General features: G+C 43.0%; 1 protein-coding gene across 1 annotated transcript in view; it reads right to left on the bottom strand.

Moving 5' to 3' along the window:
* Window positions 1-12,209: 12,209 nt before the first annotated feature.
* The window catches only part of tlx2 (T cell leukemia homeobox 2), a 62,254-nt gene continuing 52,568 nt past the window's right edge, over window positions 12,210-21,895 (bottom strand). Inside the window, exon 4 of the mRNA XM_059963431.1 lies at window positions 12,210-12,429. Coding sequence (XP_059819414.1) covers window positions 12,210-12,429 — 220 coding nt within the window. The remainder of the gene's footprint in view (window positions 12,430-21,895) is intronic.

Raw genomic sequence — 21,895 nt, 5'->3', positions numbered from 1 at the left:
TCACCAGCATAGAACATAGAATAATACAGCACAGTACAGGCCCTTCAGCCCACAATATTGTGCTGACCCTTAAACCCCACCTCCCATATATCCCCCCACCTTAAATTCCTCCATATACCTGTCTCGTAGTCTCTTAAGCTTCACTAGTGTATCTGCCTCCACCACTGACTCAGGCAGTGCATTCCACACACCAACCACTCTCTGAGTGAAAAACCTTCCTCTAATATCCCCCTTGAACTTCCCTCCCCTTACCTTAAAGCCATGTCCTCTTGTATTGAGCAGTGGTGCCCTGGGGAAGAGGCGCTGGCTGTCTCCTCTATCTATTCCTCTTTATATCTTGTATAACTCTATCATGTCTCCTCTCATCCTCCTTCTCTCCAAACAGTAAAGCCCTAGCTCCCTTAATCTCTGATCATAATCCTTTTCTCCTAAAGGAACATACAAATTCTGTGCTCTCAATATTTCACGTTTGAAAACCTCCCACTTACCAAGCGTTTCTTTGCCAGAAACCAACCTATCCCAATTCATGCCTGCTAGATCCTTTCAGATGCCACCAAGATTGACCTTTCTCCAATATAGCATGAAAATACAAGGACCATTCCTATCCATATAACCATATAACAATTACAGCACGGAAATAGGCCATCTCGGACCTTCTAGTCCATGCCGAACGCTTACTCTCACCTAGTCCACCGACCTGCACAGCCCATAACCCTCTATTCCTTTCCTGTCCACATACCTATCCAATTTTACTTTAAATGACAATATCGAAGCTGCCTCTACCACTTCTACTGGAAGCTCATTCCACGTAGGTACCACTCTCTGAGTAAAGAAGTTCTTTCTCGTCTTACCCTTAAAATTTTGCCCACTAACTCTCAACTCATGTCCTCTTGTTTGAATCTCCCTTATGCTCAATGGAAAAAGCCTATCCATGTCAACCCTATCTATCCCCCTCATAATTTTAAATACCTCTATAAAAGTCCCCACTTAACTTTCTACGCTCCAAAGAGTAAAGACCTAACTTATAGACAATGGACAATAGACAATAGGTGCAGAAGTAGACCATTCGGCCCTTTGAGCCTGCACTGCCATTTTGAGATCATGGCTGATCATCTACTATCAATACCCAGTTCCTGCCTTGTCCCCATATCCCTTGATTCCCCTATCCATAAGATACCTATCTAGCTCCTTCTTGAAAGCATCCAGAGAATTGGCCTCCACTGCCTTCCAAGGCAGTGCATCCCCCACAACTCTCTGGGAGAAGTTTTTCCTTAACTCTGTCCTAAATGACCTACCCCTTATTCTCAAACCATGCCCTCTGGTACTGGACTCTCCCAGCATCTGGAACATATTTCCTGCCTCTATCTTATCCAATCCCTTAATAATCTTATATGTTGCAATCAGAACCCCTCTCAATCTCCTTAATTCCAATGTGTACAAACCCAGTCTCTCTAACCTCTCTGTGTAAGACAGTCCGGACATCCAAGGAATTAACCTTGTGATTCTATGCTGCATTTCCTCTACAGCCAGGATGTCCTTCCTTAACCCTGGAGACCAAAACTGTACACAATACTGCAGGTGTGGTCTCACCAGGGCCCTGTACAAATGCAAAAGAATTTCCTTGCTCTTGTACTCAATTCCCTTTGTGGTAAAGGCCAACATTCCATTAGCCTTCTTCACTGCCTGCTGCACTTGCTCATTCACCTTCAGTGACTGATGAACAAGGACTCCTAGATCTCTTTGTATTTCTCCCTTACTTAACTTTACACCATTCAGATAATAATCTGCCTTCCTGTTCTTACTCCCAAAGTGGATAACCTCACACTTATTCACATTAAATGTCATCTGCCAAGTATCTGCCTGCTCACCCAGTCTACCAAAGTCACCCTGAATTCTCCTCACATCCTCATCACGTGTCACACTGCCACCCAGCTTAGTATCATCAGCAAACTTGCTGATGTTATTCTCAATGCCTTCATCTAAATCGTTGACATAAATCGTAAACAGCTGTGGTCCCAATACCGAGCCCCGTGGCACCCCACTAGTCACCACCTGCCATTCCGAGAAACACCCATTCACCGCTACTCTTTGCTTTCTATCTGCCAACCAGTCTTCTATCCATGTCAATATCTTCCCCCCAATGCCATGAGCTTTGATTTTACCCACCAATCTCCTATGTGGGACCTTATCAAATGCCTTCTGAAAATCGAGGTACACTACATCCACTGGATCTCCCTTGTCTAACTTCCTGGTTACATCCTCGAAAAACTTCAATAGATTAGTCAAGCATGAGTTACCCTTGGTAAATCCATGCTGGCTCAGCCCAATCCTATCACTGCTATCTAGATATGCCACTATTTAATCTTTAATAATGGACTCTAGCATCTTCCCCACTACTGATGTTAGGCTGACAGGTCGATAGTTCTCTGTTTTCTCCCTCCCTCCTTTCTTAAAAAGTGAGATAACATTAGCCATTCTCCAATCCTCAGGAACTGATTCTGAATCTAAGGAACATTGGAAAATGATCACCAATGCATCCACAATTTCCAGGGCCACCTCCTTTAGTACCCTAGGATGCAGACCATCTGGACCCGGGGATTTGTCAGCCTTCAGTCCCATCATTCTACTCACCACCGTTTCCTTCCTAATGTCAATCTGTTTCATTTCCTCTGTTACTCTATGTCCTTGGCCCATCCATACATCTGGGAGATTGCTTGTTTCTTCCTTAGTGAAAACAGATCTAAAGTACTCATTAAATTCTTCTGCCATTTCTCTGTTTCCCATAACAATTTCACCCAATTCATTCTTCAAGGGCCCAACATTGTTCTTAACTATCTTCTATCTCTTCACATACCTAAAAAAGCTTTTGCTATCTTCCTTTATATTCCTGGCTAGCTTGCGTTCATACCTCATTTTTCTCACCGTATTGCCTTTTTAGTTAAGTTCTGTTGTTCCTTAAAAACTTCTCAATCATCTGTCCTCCCACTCACCTTAGCTCTGTCATACTTCCTTTTTTTTAATGCTTTGCAATCTCTGACTTCCTTTGTCAACCACTGTGGCCCCTTTCCCCCCTTTGAATCCTTCCTTCTCCAGGGGATGAACTGACTTTGCACCTTGTGCATTATTCCCAAGAATACCTGCTATTGCTGTTCCACTGCCTTTTCTGCTAGGATATCCATCCAGTTAACTTTGGCCAGCTCCTCCCTCATGGCTCCATAGTTTCCTTTGCTCAACTGCAACACTGACACCTCCGAGCTGCCCTTATCCTTCTCAAATTGCAGATAAACACTTATCATATTATGATAAGTTTTTATCACTTGTTCAACCTTTCTGTGTAACTTAGGTGCTGAAACCCAGGTAACATTCTAGTAAATCTTCTCTGTACTCTCTCTATTTTGTTCACATCTTTCCTATAATTCGGTGACCAGAACTGTACACAATACTGCAAATTTGGCCTCACCAATGCCTTGTACAATTTTAACATCACATCCCAACTCCTATACTCAATGCTCTGATTTATAAAGGACAGCATACCAAAAGCTTTCTTCACCACCCTATCCACATGAGATTCCACCTTCAGGGAACTATGCACCATTATTCCTAGATCATTCTGTTCTAATGCATTCTTCAATGCCCTACCATTTACCATGTATGTCCTATTTGGATTATTCCTACCAAAATGTAGCACCTCACACTTTTCAGCATTAAACTCCATCTGCCATTTTTCAGCCCTCTCTTGTAACTGGCCTAAATCTCTCTGCAAGCTTTGAAAACCTACTTCATTATCCAGAACACCATCTATCTTAATATCATCTGCATACTTACTAATCCAATTTACCATCCCATCATCCAGATCATTAATTTATATGACAAACAACATTGGACCTAGTACAGATCCCTGAGGCACACCACTAGTCACTGGTCTCCAACCTGACAAACAGTTATCCACCACTACTCTCTGGCATCTCCCATCAAGCTACTATTGAATCCATTTTACTACTTCAATATTAATACTTAACAATTGAACCTTCCTAACTAGTCTTCCATGTAGAACCTTGTCAAAGGCCTTACTGAAATCCATATAGACAACATCCACTGCTTTACCCTCGTCAATGTTCCTAGTAACCTCTTCAAAAAATTCAATAAGATTTGTCAAACATAACCTTCCACACACAAATCCATGTTGACTGTTCCTAATCAGACACTGTCTATCCAGATAATTATATATACCATCTTTAAGAATACTTTTCATTAACTTAGCCACCACTGACGTCAAACTTACAGGCCGATAATTGTTAGGTTTACTCTTATAACCCTTTTTAAACAATGGAACAAAATGAACAATACGCCAATCCTCTGGCACCATCCCCATTTCTAATGACATTTGAAATATTTCTCTCAGAGCCCCTGCTATTTCTGCACTAACCTCCCTCAAGACCCTAGGAAATATCCTGTCAGGACCTGGAGATTTATCCGCTTCTATATTCCTTAAAAGCGCCAGTACTTCCTCCTCTTTAACCATCATAGTTTCCATAACTTCCTTACTTGTTTCCCTTACCTTACACAATTCAATATCCTTCTCCTTAGTAACACCGAAGAAAAGAAATTGTTCAATATCTCCCCCAACTCTTCTGGCTCCACACATAGCTGTCCACTCTGATTCTCTAAAGGACCAATTTTATCCCTCACTATCCTTTTGCTATTAATATAACAGTAAAAATCCTTTTGATTTATTTTCACCTTACTTGCCAAAGCAACCTCATATCTCCTTTTAGTTTTTCTAGTTTCTTTCTTAAGATTCTTTTTACATTCTTTATATTCATCGAGCTCCTCATTTACTCCATGCTGCCTATATTTATTGTAGATATTTCTCTTTTTCTGAACCAAGTTTCCAATATCCCTTGAAAACCCTGGCTCTCTCAAACTTTTAACCTTTCCTTCCAACCTAGCAGGAATATAAAGATTCTGTACCCTCAAAATTTCACCTCTAAATGACCTCCATTTCTCTATTACATCCTTCCCATAAAACAAATTTTCCCAATCCACTCCTTCTAAATCCTTTCACAACTCCTCAAAGTTAGCCTTTCTCCAATCAAAAATCTCAACCCTGGGTCCAGTCCTATCCTTCTCCATAATTATATTGAAACTAACAGTATTGTGTTCACTGGACCCGAAGTGCTCCCCAACACATACCTCCATCACCTGACCTATCGCATTCCCTAACAGGAGATCCAACACTGCCCCTTCTCTAGTTGGTACCTCTATGTATTGCTGCAAAAAACTATCCTGCACACAATTTACAAACTCCAAACCACCCAGCCCTTTTACAGTATGGGCTTCCCAGTCTATTTGTGCAAAATTAAAATTCCCACAACCACAACCCTGTGCTTGCTACAAATATCTGCTATCTCCTTGCAAACTTGCTCCTCCAATTCTCACTCCCCATTATAATACACCCCATAAGTGTTACTACACCTTTCCCATTTCTCTATTCCACCCAAATAGCCTCCCTAGACAAGCACTCTAATCTATCCTGTCAGAGCACTGCTGTAATATTTTCTCTGACAAGCAATGCAACACCTCACCCTCTTGTCCCTCCAATTCTATCACACCTGAAGCAACAAAATCCAGGAAAATTTAGTTGCCAATCACACCCCTCCTGCAACTATGTTTCACTAATAGCTACAACATCATACTTCCAGGTATCAATCCATGCTGTAAGCTCATCCACCTTTCTTACAATGCTCCTAGCATTAAAATAAATGCATTTAAGAAATTCTCCACCTCTTACTTTCTGTTTATCACTAACTGTGTAAACAACTTAACTATCTTCTTTTTCTTCCTTCTCCCATCCATCTGTTCCTACACTTTGGTTCGCCTCCCCCCTTGTATCTAGTTTAAATCCACTGGAGCCTCTTTAGCAAACCCACCTGCAAGAATATTTGTCCCCTTCCAGTTCAGATGTAAACCGTCCTGCCGGAACAGGTCCACCTTCCCTGGAAAACTCCCCAATTATCTATAAATCTGAAGCCCTCCCTCCTGCACCATGTCTTCAGCCACGTGTTGATCTGCGCTATTTTACTATTTCTAAACCCACCTGCACATGGCACTGGTAGCAATCCTGAGATTGCTATCCTGGAGGTCCTGTCCTTTAACTTAGCACCTAACTCCCTAAATTCACCTTTCAGGACCTCCTCACTCTTCCTACCCACGTCATTGGTCCCTACATGGACCACAACATCCGGCTGCTCACCCTCCCTCTTGAGAATGCTGAGAACTTGATCCGAGATTTTGCAGACCCTGGCACCAGGGAGGCAACAGACCATCTGGGATTTTTGATCTCTTCCACAGAACCTCTTATCTGTACCCCTAACTATCGAATCCCCGATCACTACTGCTTGCCTCTTTTCCCTCCTTCCCTTCTGAGTTGAGGGTCCAGTCTCAAAGCCAGCGACACAATCACTGCAACTTGTTCCTGGTAGGTTGTCCCCACCCACAGTATCCACCATCTGCATAATTATCTTGAAACTGATGGTTCCTTGTGGTTATCATTGAAGAGGGAGAGGAGGTGGTAAAGGGGAATCCTCCCAATTCTCATTAAATGTTCTCAATGGTGTGCATCTCAAATAGCCTCTGATAACAAAGTCCAGCTCCTGGCCTTCACATGTAGTTTAGCTAATATGCCCAGAGCAGCCACTTCTCCTGATAGGAGATGGGGCAAAGGCAGGTTATTAGCACCTTAAAACTGGACACTTCTGGCAGATGGGGCTTGTCAGCCGCGGCTGGCAGCTTATCTAGAGAAGGAAAACTCTGATCGCAAACCTCCACTGTGCACTGCTATACCCACTCATGGGTATGCCTTTGGGAGTAAACCCTGAGGACTAATCTGGAGCTGGAGTCCCCCGCAATAGTATCCAAAGCGGCATACTTATTTTTGAGGAGAATGGCCACAAGGGTGCTCTGTGCCAACTGTTTATCCACATTTCGATTTGTCCTGACAGTCATCCAGCTACCTGCCTCCTCCATCTTTGGGGTGAATACTTCCCTGTAACTCTGATCAATTATCTCCTCACTCTCCCGTACAAGTTGAAGGTCATTCAGCTGCTGCTCCAGATCCATAATATGGTCTTCAAGACTTTGAGTCTCCAAGGTCTCTAACATCCAGCATGAAGAACACACAATAGCTGTTTACTACACTTGGTATGGTAAGAGGAACAAAAGGGAACCTTAACAGAAGCTTACCCAGGGTAGAATATTTGGTAGTGAGGAGGAACGGAAGGTTCTTGGGGTTCATGTCGAAATATCCCTCAAAATTTCCACACGTCGATTGGAGGCATATGGTGTGTTGGTCTTCATGAGTTGGGGGGGTGGGGGCTGAGTTCAAGAGTTGTGAGGTAATGTTGCAGCTCCATTTAACCCCTGGTTAGTCCACACTTGCACTATTCTGTTCAGTTCTGGTCACCTCATTATAGGAAGGATGTGGAAGCTTCAAAGAGGATGCAGAGGAGATTTGCCTGCACTAGAAAGCATGTCTTATGAAGATAGGTTGAGCAAGCTAGGGCTTTTTTCTTCGGAGTGATGGATGGTGGGAGGCAACTTGATTGATGTGAATAAGATTATGAGATACATAAATAGAGTGGACAGCTGAGCCTTTTTCCCTGAGCTGAAATGGCCAATACAAATGGGCATAATTTAAAAGTGATTAAAGGAAAGTATATGGGAGATGACAGTGGTAAGGTCTTTACGCAGAGAGTGCTCAGTGTGTGGAATACTCTGTCAGGGTTGGCTACAGAGGCAAATTCATTAGAGACATTTAAGAAACTCTTAGATAGCCACATGGATGAAAAAAAAAATATAGGGCTGTGTAGGAGGGAAGGGTTAGATTGATCTTAGAGTGGGTTAAGGGGTCGGCACAGGCTGTACTATTCTAGAATGTTCGATGCTTCATGTAATATCATCTTGAAGTCCAGCATATTCCAGAGGCGCCAATCCCAAATCCAGCATCCTGTGCAATAGGCACCTGATTCCAAACCTGTACCCCAATGATCCCTCCATGATAACAAGCATGAAGTTAGGCGGCCACTAACTGGACCGCTGCACCAGTGCAGAGTTTGCTTGCCTCTCATCCAACGTGCTGGACTGGATCTCCAAGCACTCAGCGTTTATGCACAAGCTGATAATTCTGGCCCAAAACCTACAATTACTGATGGCAGGAATTTTCAACATCTGCTGTGGCTGTTCTACCTATTCGGTTTTCATCCTGTTGAGCTGCAGTAGGTCCTCGGATGGTGCCAATCCACATTCTTCAACTCTTGAGGTGATCTTGGAACTACTCTTTACATGTAATTGGTGACAGCTTCCATCATCTTTTCAAATAGCCTCTTACAACCTAAACGTCTGAGTTCCTGGTCCTGTCACATTCAAGAACCTATGCTCCCACCCTGCTCATGGTCTGTTTGTCCCACTCTCATCAAGTTGGGGGGGGTGCGATACAGCATCCACACCAGGGCCACCAGACTCAAACCAGTTACTTTCCCCAAGCACAGAGTCTAATCAACAGCTCCACCCACTAACCCACCCCTCCACACTGCCAAACAACTCTACTTTTATCATGCACAACATGCTGCAGGAACTCAGCAGGTCGGGCACCATCCGTGGAAATGAACAGTTGACGTTTCGGGCCGAGACCCTTCGACAGGAACCTCGGCCCGAAACATTGACTGCTTGTTTCCACAGATGCTGCCCGACCTGCTGAGTTCATCCAGCGTGTTGTGCATGTTGCTTTGACCCCAGCATCTGCAGAGTATTTTGTGTTTACTACTTTTATCATTTCCTGTCAGAGTAACCTTATGTCCAGGCACTCCTGTTCCAAGTGTCACTTTATGGACATACAATCAATCCATGTCTACAAGCTATCTTTATTTATATTTATTGTGCTTTTTAAAACTATTGTTACTTTATCTTATTGTGTTGTTTTTGTGCTGCGTCTGATCTGGAGTAACAGTTCTTTTGTTCTCCTTTACGCTTGTGTACAGGAAATGACATTAAACAATTTTGAAGCTTGAATGAAACACATTGGCATGCAAATTGATATTGATGGATACAGATAGACATGGTTAGGGAAAGGCAGCACTAGCATTGATAAATCTAGAAACAAGTTAAGTTGTTGACTATGAAAACAGTGCAAACTGTTGCAGTGGCACAATACTGTAGCAGTTAGCACAACACTACTAAAGCACAAGTTCAATTCCTGCCGCTGTCTGTAACGGGTACGTAAGTTTGCCCTGGACTGTGCGGGTTTCCTCCGTGTGTTCTGGTTTCCTCCCACTTTCCAAGGACATACTGAATGGTAGGTCCATTTGTCTCATGGGTATAATTGGGCAGGGCAGGCTTATTGGGCCAGAAGGACCTATTACCATGCTATTTGTCTGAAATTTTTAAAAAATGGGACAGCATCTAATTTTAATCTGGTTTCCCTGACAGAAGAACATACAGTAGAAGTCTTGAGTGTTATGGTTATTATTCTATCATGGATTCATTGAGTCTGTCCGTAAGAAAATAAATCCTGTGGTTGTATATGGTGACATATATGTACTTTGTTAACAATACATTTACTCCGAGTGACTATGCTATCTTGCTATCTTTGACAGCTAGTTTAATTATCACCATTTATCTCATTTCTTGTCCCAGTTCTCTGGATGTGTTGTGGTAGTTAATGGGTTAATCCCAAACCGTATTGTACAAGCAGTATTATCAATAAAGTTCAGTTGAACAGCCTGCATGCTGGCTTCCTGGTGCGCTCTGCACTCTCCCCATTATCAAACACAACAGTATGCATTCTGTGGGTTGCATATTTAAAGAGGTTTTGATCAGGAAAGGCTCAGAATTGGGGTTCAATTTAGAATTTGCATCGTTGAGACATATACAATTCCAGAAAATGAGAGGGCACAGCCTTAAGGTGAGCTGGGGAGTTTATAAAGGAGATTGTGCAGCAATTTATTTTTACACAGAGAGTGGAAAGTGCCTGGAAAGGGCTACCTAGGCTGGTGGAAACAGAGTGATAATGGCATTAAAGAAACACACACAAAATGCTGGAGGAACTCAGCAGGTCAGGCTGCATCCATGGAAATGAATTAACAGTCGACATTTTGGGCCAAGACCCTTCTTCAGGACTGAGAAGGAAGGGGGAAGATGCCAGAATGAAAAGGTGGGTGGAGGGGAAGGAGGATAGCTAGAAGGTGATAGGTGAAGCCGGGTAGATGGGGATGATCAAGGGTTGGAGAAGAGGTAATCTGAGAGGAGAGGAGAGTGGACTAGAGGAGAAAGGAAAGAAGATGGGGAACTAGGGGAAGTAATGGGCAGATGAGAGGAAGTGAAAGGTCAGAGTGGGGGTTGGGGGGGGTGTGAATTGGTCCAGCAGAAGGAGAAATCGATATTCACACCATCAGGTTGGAAGGTACCAGACTGAATATAAGGAAGGTGTTACTCCTGCACCCTGAGGCTGGCCTCATCTTGGCACAAGAAGTGACATTAAAGAGGCTTTTTGACAGATAAATGAACATAAAAGGATATAGGAATATGGACAATGTGCAGGCAGAGGTGACTAGTTTATTAGTTTAGTTTTATAATAATCTGTTCAGCACATATCATTGGCCAAAACACCTGTTCCTTTGCTACACCGCGCAATATTCAATGCTCTATATGAGGGAGCTTTAATGTTCAGGCCTGACTCTGTTGGCTGAAGGGCCTGTTCCAGTACTATACTGATCTACGTTCTATGTGAAGGACAGATGCTCAGAGGCTGTTTCGCTGGCTGGAGAAACCCTGCATCAAGGGCATCGGTCTCAGACGAGAAGGACAGCCCAGGTGACGGAAGAGAAGCACCTTTGTTCACACTAACACACACAGAGTGCGGGAGGAAATCAGGCAGCATCTCTGGAGAGGAATAAACAGTCAAGTTTCAGGGGAAGTAGTCTGCTTGGGAAAGCCATGGTATTGAGTCGCGAGTACAGAAGGAATCGGGGTAGAGTAGCAGTTAGTGCTTCGCTTTACAGTGATCAGCAACCTGGGCTCAAATCCTGCCACTGCTTGTAAGGAGATCGTACATTCCCCCTATGGCTGTGTTGATTTTCCCTGGATGTTCCGGTTTGCACCCACATTCCAGAGACATACAGGTTAGGGTTAGTAAATTATGGGCATGTTATTTGGTTCTGGAAGCCCTCAGCACATCCTCGCTGATTTGATTTGATGCAAATGACACATTTAACTGTATGTTTCAATGTAATGAGCACATCTACATGAAACACTGTCGCAGGAAAGCAGCAGCCATCATCAGAGATCCCCAACACCCAGGTCACGCTCTCTTCTCGCTGCTGCCATCAGGTAGAAGGTCCAAGAGCCTCAAGACTCACACTGCCAGGTTCAAGAATAGTTACTATCGCTCAACCATCAGGCTCTTGAATAACAGGAGATAACTACACTCACTGGCCCCATCATTGAAGTGTTCCTACAACCAGTGATCTCACTTTCACAGACTCTGTATCTCATTATTTCATGTTATTTATTGCTATGTATTTATATTTGCACTTGCAGTTTGTTGTCTTCTGCACTCTGGTTGATCTTTCACTGATCCTGTTACAGTCACTGTTCCATAGATTTGCTGAGTATCCCCGCAGGAAAAAGAATCTAGGGGATGTATATGGTAACATATGTACTTTGATAATAAAATTAACTTTCAACTTTGAGCATATGATAAATAAAGCTAATCACAGAGGTGGAGTCAGGCTTCAAAGATTAGTTGATGGATTGTTCAACCCTATGTATCTCAAAATAAATCTCAAGGCAGTATATGGTGACATATATGTATTTTGATAATAAATTTACTTTGAACTTTATAAGTTGTGACATGGAAACTGAACATTGGACAAAGTACAAGGCAAGAGGCTAAATGTCTTACTCCTGACTGCATGCTAGCAACGTCAAAATAGCACAAATAAAAGTTTTATCTATTGAATCATATTTTTATTACCTTTTTTTTGCATTGCAATAACCCTTTAGCAAGTACTTTTTTTTAAATGGTAACATTCGAGTTAACATTGAAAATGAAAAATTCCAGCCAGTAATATATACGGTATTGTGCAGCGCGATTTGGTACCAGGAGTTTGAGAGTCTCTGCAGGTGAGCAAGAAAAGAAAAACCCAGAGGGATTGTCAGACCACAGAGGCCACTGAGGTGACCGAGGTGATTTTGCTGCTGTCATCTGCCCAGGGCTGTAGGTTCTGCAGGGCGTAAAGGGAAGCATTGTGGGCGCAGAGTGGGTCCTGTTGAATGGGCTGAGTCAGCGACTTCTGGAAGGCCTCCTGTTGAAGCTGGATCATCAGCCGGTTTGCCTGTTGCCTCTCAGCTTCCCGCTCCTCGGCTGTCTGCCTCCTGGTTTAACAAAGAAAACACAGCGGGAAACTTCTTTAGAGGAGCATGGTTACAAATCGCCTTAGAGTCATAGAAAAGTACAGCTCAGAAACAGGCCCTTCAGCCTTTCTAGTCTGTGCTAAACCGTTTAATCTGCTTACTCCCATCGACCTCCACCTGGTCTCCATACCCCTACCATACACATACTGATCTTAACTTCTCTTAAACGTTGAAATCGATCTCGCGTGTACGACTTGTGCTGGCAGTTCTTTCCACACTCTTACCCCCCCCATGAGTGAAGAAGTTTCTCCTCATGTTCCCCTTAAACTTTTCACCTTTCACCCTTAACCCTTGGTTGTAGTCCCACCCAACCTCCATGGAAAAAGCCTGCTTGCACTTACCCTATAGATATCCCTCATAATGTTTTATACCTCTATCAAGCCTCCTCTACATTCTAAGGAGTAACATCCTAGTCTATTTTACCGATAGTCCATAGGGGGCATCTTGACCGGATGCATCACAGCTTTGCATGGCAACTGCTCTGCCTGTGAAAGAGAGTTCAGCACATCATGGAAGCCAGCCTCTGCCCTATGGATTCTGTCTATACTTGCTGCCGCGGCGAAAGAGCCAGCATTAATCAAAGACCCCAACCAGCCTGCACATTCTCCCTTGCCTTAGTGCAGGGGTTCCCAACCTGGGGCCCACAGACCCCTTGCTTAATAGTATTGGACCATGGCATAATAGTATTGGGAACCCCCTGTCTTAGAATCATTGAATAATATAGCACACAGAAGGCCATTCAACCCAACTGGACCACACTGACCAAGATGCCTAACTTAGCCAGTCCCACTTACTTGCATTTGGCCCATATACTTTTTTTCCTATCCATATACCTGTCTAAATACGTTTTAAATGGTATAAATGTGCCATCACACAAACCAAGTTGCCCTCCATTGACTCTGCTTCTTCTTGGCTTGGGAAAACCATGGACATAATTTTTCTTTAAATTAAAATTTTTGATTGAGTGGTTGAAAGAGATAATAAATTAACCATTATAAGACCATAAAATGTAGGAGCAGAAGTAGGCCATTTGGCCCATCGAGTCTGCTCTGCCATTCAATCATGGGCTGATTCAATTCTTCCAGTCATCTCCACTACCCTGCTTTCACCCCATATCCTTTGATGCCCTGGCTAATCAAGAACCTATCTATCTCTGCCTTAAATACACCCAATGACTTGGCCTCCACAGCCGCTCTTGGCAACAAATTCCACAGATTTAACACCCTCTGACCAAAGTAATTTCTCTGCATCTCAGTTTAAGAATAAAGGGTAGGCCATTTAGAACGGAGTTAAAGAAAAACTTTTTCATCCAAAGACTTTGGATCTGTGGAATGCCCTGCCTCAGAAGGCAGTGGAGGCCAATTCTCTGGATGCTTTCAAGAAAGAGTTAGATAGAGCTCTTAAAGGTAGCAGAGTCAAGGGATAAGGGCAGAAGGCAGGAACGGGGTACTGATTGTAGATGATCAGCCAAGATCATAGTGAATGGCAGTGCTGGCTCGAAGGGCTGAATGGCCTACACCTGCACCTATTATCTATTGTCTATTATCTCAGTTCAATCCTGAGGTTGTGCCCTCTTGTCGTAGAATCCCCTACCATGGGAAATAACTTTGCCATATTATGGAACAGCAGAGCACACTTGATGGGCTGAATGTCCTAATTCTGCTCATGAGGCTTATGGTCTTATGATATTGCTAGGATTGAGGACCAGAGTTATCAGGAAAGGCTGAAGAGGTTAGGTCCAGTAACCCACCTAAATAACCCAAGACCAATTATTAAATATATAAATAAATAAAGTTATTTATTTATTATTATTATCTTATTTTGTTTTTTTCTTCTATATTATGTATTGCATTGTACTGCTGTTGCTAAGTTAACAAGTTTCACGTCGCGTGCCGGTGATAATAAACCTGATTCTGATTCTGAAATATTTAAATATTTCACCTCACACCCTTAACCCATGACGTCTAGCTGTAGCCTCGCCCAACCCGAGGGAAGAATGGCTGCATGCATGCATCCTAGCTGTAGGCTTTGTAATTTTGCATACCCCTCTTTAAAACAATACAGCAGAGTACAGGCTCTTCAGCCCATGATGTTGTGCAGACCTTTTTAACCCTCCCCTGCCACAGAGCCCTCCAGTCCTCTTTAATCCATGTGCTGATCTAAGAGTCTCTTAAATGCCCCTGATGCATCTGCCTCTACCATCATTCTCCTGTGCAGCAGGGGAATAAAGTCCTAACCTCTTCATCTTTTCCTTTTAAATAAGGTTCTCAAGTCCAGGCAATATCATAAGAAGCAGGAGCAGAATTAGGCCATTTAGCCCATCAGGTCTTCTCTACCATTCCGTCATGGCTGATTTATGATCACTCTCAAACCTATTCTCTTACCTTTTCCCCCATAACCTTTGATGCCCTGACTAATCCACAACCTATCAAGCTCTGCTTTTAAATATATCCAATGACTCAGCCCCAACAGCCAACGGTGGAAATGGATTCTACAGATTCACCAACCTCTGGCTAAAGAAATTCCTCCTCATATCTGTTCTAAAGGGACACTCTTTCAAGTTCAAGTTTATTGATATCTTTCCTGTAGGTAGGTGATGAGAACTGTCTGCTGTTTGCAAATTAACACAATAGCAACAGCAAATGACACTAATGGATTCAATTGTTTAATTCTTAGATTAGACTCTTTCATTGTATTTTCTTTGCATTTTAACAATTAATTACCTGTTTGTATTTTACATCATTACTTATATACATTGGGCATTGGAGTGGAGATACATCTCTACCAAAGGAGGTATAGGGTGCTTCTTCTCTCCATTAGTCTGCAGGTCACCCTTGGCCAAGGTGTAGCACCTGCTTAGCCCCCTGATGGGGGTCACATGAATCCGTGGGAGCAGGTGGTGGATGGTCAGATGAGTGGCTGGTGCGCATCACAAGTCCTGGTTATAAGACCGCTGACATCAGGCAGGCAATCACTGGAGCGTATTGAAATTGGCTGGGGTCACCCATCTTGTAAAGACACTGCCCAGAAGAATGCAATGGCAAACTACTTATGTAGAAAAATTTGCCAAGAACGATCATGGTCTTGGAAAGCCCACGATCACCTAAGTCATACGATGCAAAACATGATGATGATAATGACTTATATACAAGTTTCAGTTTATTATGCTTCCTAGTGGTTATAATGTGTATATGTTATTTCAGTGGCTAGAACTTAGAGGCTGGATTGGTATAATACTGGTATTATAATGTAAGTTTCACTTGGTACTACATTATTTGAATAATGGCCATCTCATTGGTTAACTCTTATCTACAAATCTGAATGGGATTCTCCTTATCTATGTAGTATAAAAATAATGCTCCACGCTGAGTGTCATCTTCTCAATTTTAATATCTTTGTGTCTTTCTCTTTAAGCCTTCTGCTACTAGTCTCTGCTTCTGGTTCCTGTGTTCTATCAATGTTTAATAAAATGATTGTGAAGTAACAAGTTCAGTGCCTCGTTCCCTACATCTTAAAGAACCTTGGATTTAAAATTCAGAATCTAACGTCACCAAAGTTCGTTGGATATTGTGAAGAGAGTGAAGTGAACGCAACACATCTGCTCTGGAGGTGCACACGTTCTGTGAATGGATTGACTGATGGAGTTGGAGATTCCATCTCCCCATTCATGCCTGCATTCTTGTGGTCTTATCCTATTCATAATTCCCATGCATGTGGCAAGTTTGGGCGCATGCTGTCCTCTGCTCTCTGGCAGGCAGTCTGTCGTGGTAATTTGCTGCACAGATTTCAGTAATTGCTACTTCCTTGTGGTAAGCATCAGATTCCTGTGTCAGTGACGGGCAATTAGGCTGTGTAGTCAGACCTGAATCTCCTCCAACTCCTAGTGAAGTATAGCTGCTAGCATGCTTTCTTTGTGATTTCATTAATGTTCAAGGTTCAAAACTTAAAGCCAGATTAAAGTGGCAGGGATCAAGAGCAAAAAATGTTTAGCTGATTTAAGCAGTGAGCCAGATTAAAAAGATTAAAGCATTGAATCTGAGGGTGAAAATGAACCAGTGTTCAGCTACCTGAGGCTTTACTCGCCTTAGGCCTGAGCTGACTTCGTGGCCTCCAGCCATCAGGCTCCATCTGCGCTTTCCTCAGAGCTGAACTGGCTCCGTGTTGGGGACACATTGTCAGAGACTTTTCACTTCATGTTCTGTATATTCTTTATTTGCTTCTTTGACTGTTTGCACAATTTGCTCTTTTTTTAACACACTGCGGGATTGATGGTCTTTGTTGCATTTTTTTCCTAGCGGACTCTATTGCGTTTCTTTTTTTTGTGGCTGCCTGTAAGAAGATGAATCTCAGGATTGTATATGGTAACTCAAAACAATCATTATCATCAGCACCCTTGCGTACCATGCTGTATTACACAGGCAATCATGGTCTTTCCATCTATGACCATGATTATTCTTGGCAAGTTTTTCTACAGAAGTGGTTTGCCATTGCCTTCTTCTGGGTAATGACTTTACAAGATCAGTGACCCCAGCCATTGTCAATAATCTTCAGAGATTGTCTGCCTGACATAGGCCGTTGCATAACCAGGACTTGTGATCTGCACCAGCTGCTCATATGACCATCCACCACCTGCTCCCGTGGTTTTACGTGACCCTGAATGGGTGGGGGGGGGGCTAACCAGGTGCTACATCTTGCCCAAGGGTGACCTGTAGGCTACTAGAGAGAAGAAACCCCTCACTGCTCCTTTGGTAGAGAGGTATCTCCACCCCACCACCCATTATTGTGTACATACTTTAGTACTAAATGTACCTTGAACTCTCAAGTATTCCTCCCACATTAAAAACAACCAGTACTGACAGCAGCCAATGACCCAGTAAACTAAATGAGATTTAGGATTTGACAACAGCTGACCACAATATTCTGGGCCATGCCATCTTCTCGCGACTACCATCTGGGCAAAGCCTGAAGTCCCACACCATCAAGTTCAGAAACAACAAGTTCCCTTCAACCATTTGGATCTTGAACAATTTGGCAAATCCCTGATCATGACTGTGTAGCAATGTTATGACCACTTTGATCACTCAATGGACTTTATGCATTTTTTGTCACAATTGTGTTTTTTTCTTATTTTTGTTTATGGTATTTTTTTGTTGTGAATGGGGTGTATTTGATGTCTGTCCCCGTGATGCTGCTGTAAGGAAATTTTCAATCGCACCTGTGCAGATGACCATAAGCTTGACCTTGATTTTGACTTAAACAATGAATCCAACCACTTACCCTCCATGGACACTTCCCACTACCTCAGGAAAACAGGCAGTGTAATCAAAGACCCCACCCACTCCAGTCATTCTGTCTTCTTCCCCCTCTCCATCAGGCTGAGGATACAAGAAAAGACCTCCCACTAGGCTCAAGGACAGCTTCTATCCCTCTGATATCAAACCTTTGAATGGATAAAGATGAAGTCTGAATCTAACTGGTCCAGGTACTTAATTTGTCTACCTGCAGCATACTTTGACTGTAACTGCAACACCAGTTTCTTTTCTTTTTACCACCTTAATGCACTGATTGAGTGGCGGGGTGGAGACACGTCTCTACCAAAGGAGGTGTAAGGTGCTCCTTCCCTCTGCTAGTCTGCAGGTCACCCATGGGCAAGGTGTAGCACCAGCTTAGCCTCCCACCCCCCGATCAGGGTCACATGAAGCCATGGGAACAGGTGGTGGATGGTCGAATGAGCAGCTGGTGTTGATCACAAGTCCTGGTTCTGCCACCACTGATGCCAAGCAGACAATCATTCAATTATAATGGCTGGGGTCACCTATCTTGTAAAGACACTGCCCAGAAGAAGACAATGGCAAATCACTGCTGTAGAAAAATTTATTTTTTAAATTTTATTAAGATACAATGTGGAATAGCCTTCTTCTGCCCTTTGAGCTGTGCTGCCCAGCAATCTCCTAATTTAACCCTCATCTAATCTCGGGACAATTTACAATGACCAATTAACCCACCAACCAGTAGATCTTTGGATTGTGGGAGGAAACCAGAGCATCTGGAAGAAACCACATGATCGTGGGGAGACCGTACCAGCTCCTTACAGGCAGTGGTGAGAATTGAACCTGAGTCACCAGAACTGTAAAGCGTTCCACATAGCCAAGAACAATCATCACCTACATCATAGCACAGCACATAATGCAGTCATGTGTGGAATGATGCAAACAAAAGCTTTTCACTGTATCTTAGTACATGTGACAATAGTAAATCAATTACAGTGTTGAAAAAATTTACACTGTGGAATTAATCTACTGTCGTCAATTCTTGAGGCAGTAGGAAATGGAATTAGGTATGCGATATTATGAGAAGTATAGATAGAATAAGTGCAAGCAGGCTTTTTCCACTGAAGCTGGGTGGGACTGCAACTAGAGGTCATGGGTTAAGGGTGAAAGGTGAAATGCATAAGGGGAATATGAGGGTGAACTTCTTCACTAAGAGGGTCATCAGAATGTGGAACGGGCTGCCAGCACAAATTGTGCATGCGAGCTCGATTTCAGTGTTTAGGAGAAGTTTGGATGGGTACATGGATGGGAGGGGTATGGAGGGCTATGGTCTGGGTGCAGGTCAATGGGAGCAGGCGGTTTAAATGGTTTCGGCATGGACAAGATGGGCCGAGAGGTCTGTTTCTGCACTGTATGACTCTATGACTCCTGCATATACCTCCTCCGGCCCAATTTTTATTTTTGACCTGTCTACTACCATCTCCCATTTTACCTGGTGTTACCATGGTAACACAACAGTGAAGTTATTTGTAGGAATCCAGAGGTATGTGTCCAAATTTAAATGCTGTTAATTATTCTAATAGAAGCACAATGTATGTTGTAATGGTGACTGTGAAACTTCTGAACTGTCACTGCTGATTAATATGCTTCAGGGCAAACAATCAGTCATTGTTACTGGTCATAGGTTAAGGGTGAAAGGTGAAATACTTAAGGGGAACCTGTGGGGCAACTCCTTCAAAGAGGGAGGTGAGAGTCTGGACTGAGCTGCCAGTGCATGTAATGGATGTGGGTTTGATTACAGAGGGGATTAATCTTCTAACCAAAAGCTCTCTCTACAACCCTATCTATCTGTGACACCACTTTCCTTGAATTGAGTACGAGAGTTGGATGTTGTATAAGGCATTGGTGAGACCAAAATTGGAGTATTATGTGCCACTCTGGTCATCTACCTACAGGAAAGATGTCAATAAGATTGAGAGAGTACAGAGAATAGTTACAAGGATGTTGTAAATTTTCTCTGTACTGAGTTATAGGGAAAAATTGAATAGGTTAGGACCTCATTCCCTGGAGCACAGGAGAATGAGTGGGGATTTGATAGAGGTATACAAAATTATGATGGGTATAAAACAGATGGGGTAAATGCAAGCAGGCTTTTTCCATTGAGGTTGGTTGGGGGGAAGAGTAGCAGTAGAGGTCATGGGTTAAGGGTGAAAGATGAAATGTTTAAGGGGTACATAAGGGGAAACTTCTTCACTCAGAGGGTGGTGAGAGTGTGGGACAAGCTGTAGATGTGGGTTTGATTTCAACATTTAAGAGAAGTTTGAGTGAGTAGATGGATGGGAAGGGTATGGAGGGCTATGGGTGCAGGTCCATGGGACAAGCAGAATAGATAGCATGGACTAGATGGACCAAAGAGCCTGCTTCTGTGTAATAGAGCTGTGAGTCTACAATTCTATGATACATTGTCTGCCTCACATTCAGAATCATTACTGAACTTACACCTTTACTTCACCTGCATTTATTATTCCCCCTTTCTCGATTCCCTAGTATCCTAATATTGGCCATTTATTTTCTTCAAACTACTCAACAAATGAGCCTGCACAGACTCTGAGGTTGAAGATCCATGGTCCCTTAAGTGCAAAATGCTCTCTCCAGTCCTTTACGACTGAGCCCTTTCTCTTAGATTGCACTCCTTGGTTCCAGACTCCCCTGTGGTGGAAAATGGCCTCTTAACAGCAATGGAGTTCCTTAAAAATTTATAAATGGCAAGTGAATCAATATTCATTCTTCTAAACTCTGTAGACGCAGTCTGTTCAATACCTCCTCCGAGGACAATCCCATGATCCAAGAAATCAATTTAATGCCATCTCTCTCAGGCAAGAATGTTGAGATAAGAGTTAAGAGAGAGATACAAATTTACAAGGGTCATGAACACGGTAGAAAGTGAAAAACCTTTCTTTATAGCAGAGGTTATGGGGTGGCGTGGTAGTGTAATGGTTAGGGGAACACTATTACAGTGCCAACAACTCGGGTTCAATTCCCTCCACTGACTATAAGGAGTTTGTACGTTCCCCCATGACAGCGAGGATTTTCTCTGGGTGCTCCAGTTTCCTCCCACAATCCAAAGATGTACGGGTCAGTAGGTTAACTGGTCAGATGGGTGTAATTGGTCAGCACAGGCTCATTAGGCTGGAAAGGCTGTATCTCTAACTAAGTAAATTATATTTAAATATAAATAAATAAACAGTAAAAGATGTCAAAAACTAGATAACATGGGTTGCATGTTATCCATGCCGTTCATTCTCAATGTATCAGCTGCAGATCCTGCCGCAGACATGGCTAAATCAAAGGAGTATAATTTTAAGGTGATTGGAGGGTTGGTATAGGGGGGGATGTCAGAGGTAGGGGTTTTACACAGAGAGTGGTGGAAGGGGCAGTGGTAGAGGCAGAGAAACTCTTCGATAAGCACATAGATAGTAGAAAAATAGAGGACTATGTGGAGGGAAGGATTAGATTGATCTTAGTGTAGGGTAAGAGTTTAACCAAAGGGCTAGCACTGTGTTGTACAGTTCTGTAATGTACATTCTAGTTCATTCATTGCTGGGTTATATGATGTGGACAGTCACAGTCTTTCCATAATCATGATTGTTCTTGGCAAATTTTTTCATCAGAAGTGGTTTGCCATTGCCTTCTTCTGGGTGGTGTCTTTACAAGACAGATGGCCCCAGCCATTATCAATACTCTTCATGATTGTCTGCCTGGCATCAGTGGTCACATAACCAGGACTTGGAATGTGCAACAGCTGCTCATACAACCATCCACCACCTGCTCCCATTGCTTCACGTGACCATGCAGAATAAAGTGTTACAGTTACAGAGAAAGTGATGTGGTAGATGGAGACGCAGTTTGCCTTTAATGTACAAGAGGTCTATACAAGAGACTTATAACAGTGGCATAGAAGCTGTCCTTGAGCCTGGTGTTACATGGTCTCAAACTTTTGTACCTACTGTCCATTGGGAGGGAGGTGGAGAGGTCTCTGATTATTTTGGCTGGTTTCCTGAGGCAGCGAGCAGTGTGGACAGAGGGGAGGCTGTGTGGACAACCTTCTGCAGTTTCTGATGTTCTTGGAAAGTGTATTTGTCATATAAAACCATGAT

This window comes from Hypanus sabinus, chromosome 3 (genome assembly GCF_030144855.1).
Source record: "Hypanus sabinus isolate sHypSab1 chromosome 3, sHypSab1.hap1, whole genome shotgun sequence".
NCBI classification, from domain to species: domain Eukaryota; kingdom Metazoa; phylum Chordata; class Chondrichthyes; order Myliobatiformes; family Dasyatidae; genus Hypanus; species Hypanus sabinus.
The sequence above is the reverse complement of the archived record's forward strand: the minus strand, read 5'-3'. Positions and strand labels throughout refer to the sequence as shown.